This window comes from Ixodes scapularis, unplaced genomic scaffold (assembly GCF_016920785.2).
Source record: "Ixodes scapularis isolate PalLabHiFi unplaced genomic scaffold, ASM1692078v2 PGA_scaffold6__148_contigs__length_123643588, whole genome shotgun sequence".
NCBI lineage: Eukaryota > Metazoa > Arthropoda > Arachnida > Ixodida > Ixodidae > Ixodes > Ixodes scapularis.
In genome coordinates, this window is record NW_024609881.1 from 88,324,982 (window position 1) to 88,326,496 (window position 1,515).

The 1,515-nt window shown below is 47.9% G+C and overlaps 1 protein-coding gene across 1 annotated transcript; it reads left to right on the forward strand.

Moving 5' to 3' along the window:
• The first annotated feature begins 398 nt into the window (after window positions 1-398).
• Window positions 399-1,172, forward strand: LOC120838913 (uncharacterized protein K02A2.6-like). Its single transcript, XM_040209049.1, has one exon. The coding sequence runs from the start codon at window positions 399-401 to the stop codon at window positions 1,170-1,172; it is 774 nt and encodes a 257-aa protein (XP_040064983.1).
• The last annotated feature ends 343 nt before the right edge of the window (window positions 1,173-1,515 follow it).

Below are 1,515 nucleotides of genomic sequence, written 5' to 3' on the forward strand. Positions count from 1 at the left end.
GGGAACTGCTAAAGAAGGAGAGCTCGTGGGTATGGACAGAACAACAACAAAGAAGCTTTGAAGACCTGCTGGATGCCTTGACAAAAGCACCAGTGTTGGCATACTACACACCAGAAAAGCCCATAACGCTCTCAGTCGACGCAAGTCAATACGGCGTGGGAGCAGTTATCACCCAGGAAGGAAAGCCACTAGCGTATTCGTCGAGATCCCTGAGAGCAGCACAGACAAAGTATGCGCATATCGAGAAGGAGTTGCTTGCTATTGTTCACGGATGTACCAAGTTTCACCATTACATATTCGGACAGCCGTGTGTAACAGTAGAATCGGATCACAAGCCGTCGCAAGCTATTTTCACCAAACCACTGCATCAGTATCCGATGAGACTACAACAAATGAAGATGGCTCTCCAGAAATACTCGTTGCAAGTGAAGCATATACCTGGGAAAGAACTGCTGCTAGGAGACGCACTTTCACGTTTTCCCGCTAAGGAAACGCTGGAAGAAGAGGAAAAGTTCCAAGTAAACGCGCTAGAGCACATATCAGTTACTCAAGACCGCCTTCAAGAAATCCGAGAGGCAACCGCGAGTGACGCGCAACTGCAACTACTGCGTCAGTATGCGCGGACTGCATGGCCGGAAGAGAAAGACCAAGTGCCGCAACTTGGAAGGCCTTTTTGGTCATACCGGGAGGAAATCCATGAAGAAGATGGACTTGTACTCCGGTCCAACAAGCTAGTCATACCTACAGCTATTAGGCAAAAGATCATCAACCTGCTGCACGCAGCACACGCAGGCAAGGAGAAGATGAAAAGAAGAGCTCGAGATATCCTGTTTTGGCCAGGAATCAACGCTGACATTGAGGGCAAGTACGACAACTGCAGCATATGTCAAAAGTACAAGCCAAGAAATGTCAAGATGCCACTCTTGAGTCATGTGGTGCCAGCACTGCCTTGGCAGTATGTTAGTGTGGATTTCTTTACTCATCAAGGACGGGATTTCATAATCATAGTGGACTTCTACTCATTTTACTTCGAGGTCGAAGAAATGAAAACCACCACAGCTTCCAAAGTTAAAGAGTTTTGCTTGAAGGCCTTCGCAACACACGGACTCCCTTCAAAACTTTTAAGTGATAATGGCCCCCGTTTGGGAGCCACGACTTCAAACAGGTCCTGAAAAACTTGAAGATCGAGCAAGTAACTTCAAGCCCTTACCATGCCCGATCAAATGGCATGGCCGAACGAGCCGTGAGGCAAACGAAACAATTGCTGAGAAAAAGTGCGAACAGGGAAGAGTTTTACTACGCACTTCTTGAATGGCGCAACACTCCACGAGACGAGGTCCTCCAATCACCAGTGCAAAGATTGATGAGCGGGCATACAAGAACGCTGTTGCCCGCCAGGCTTGAACATTACCTACCTGTTATCGTACCGCCCAAAGCCGTCACACAACGCCTCACAAAAATAAGGCAACAACTGAAGGCTAGCTATGACAAGTCCTCTCGAGCACTAGCAGATAT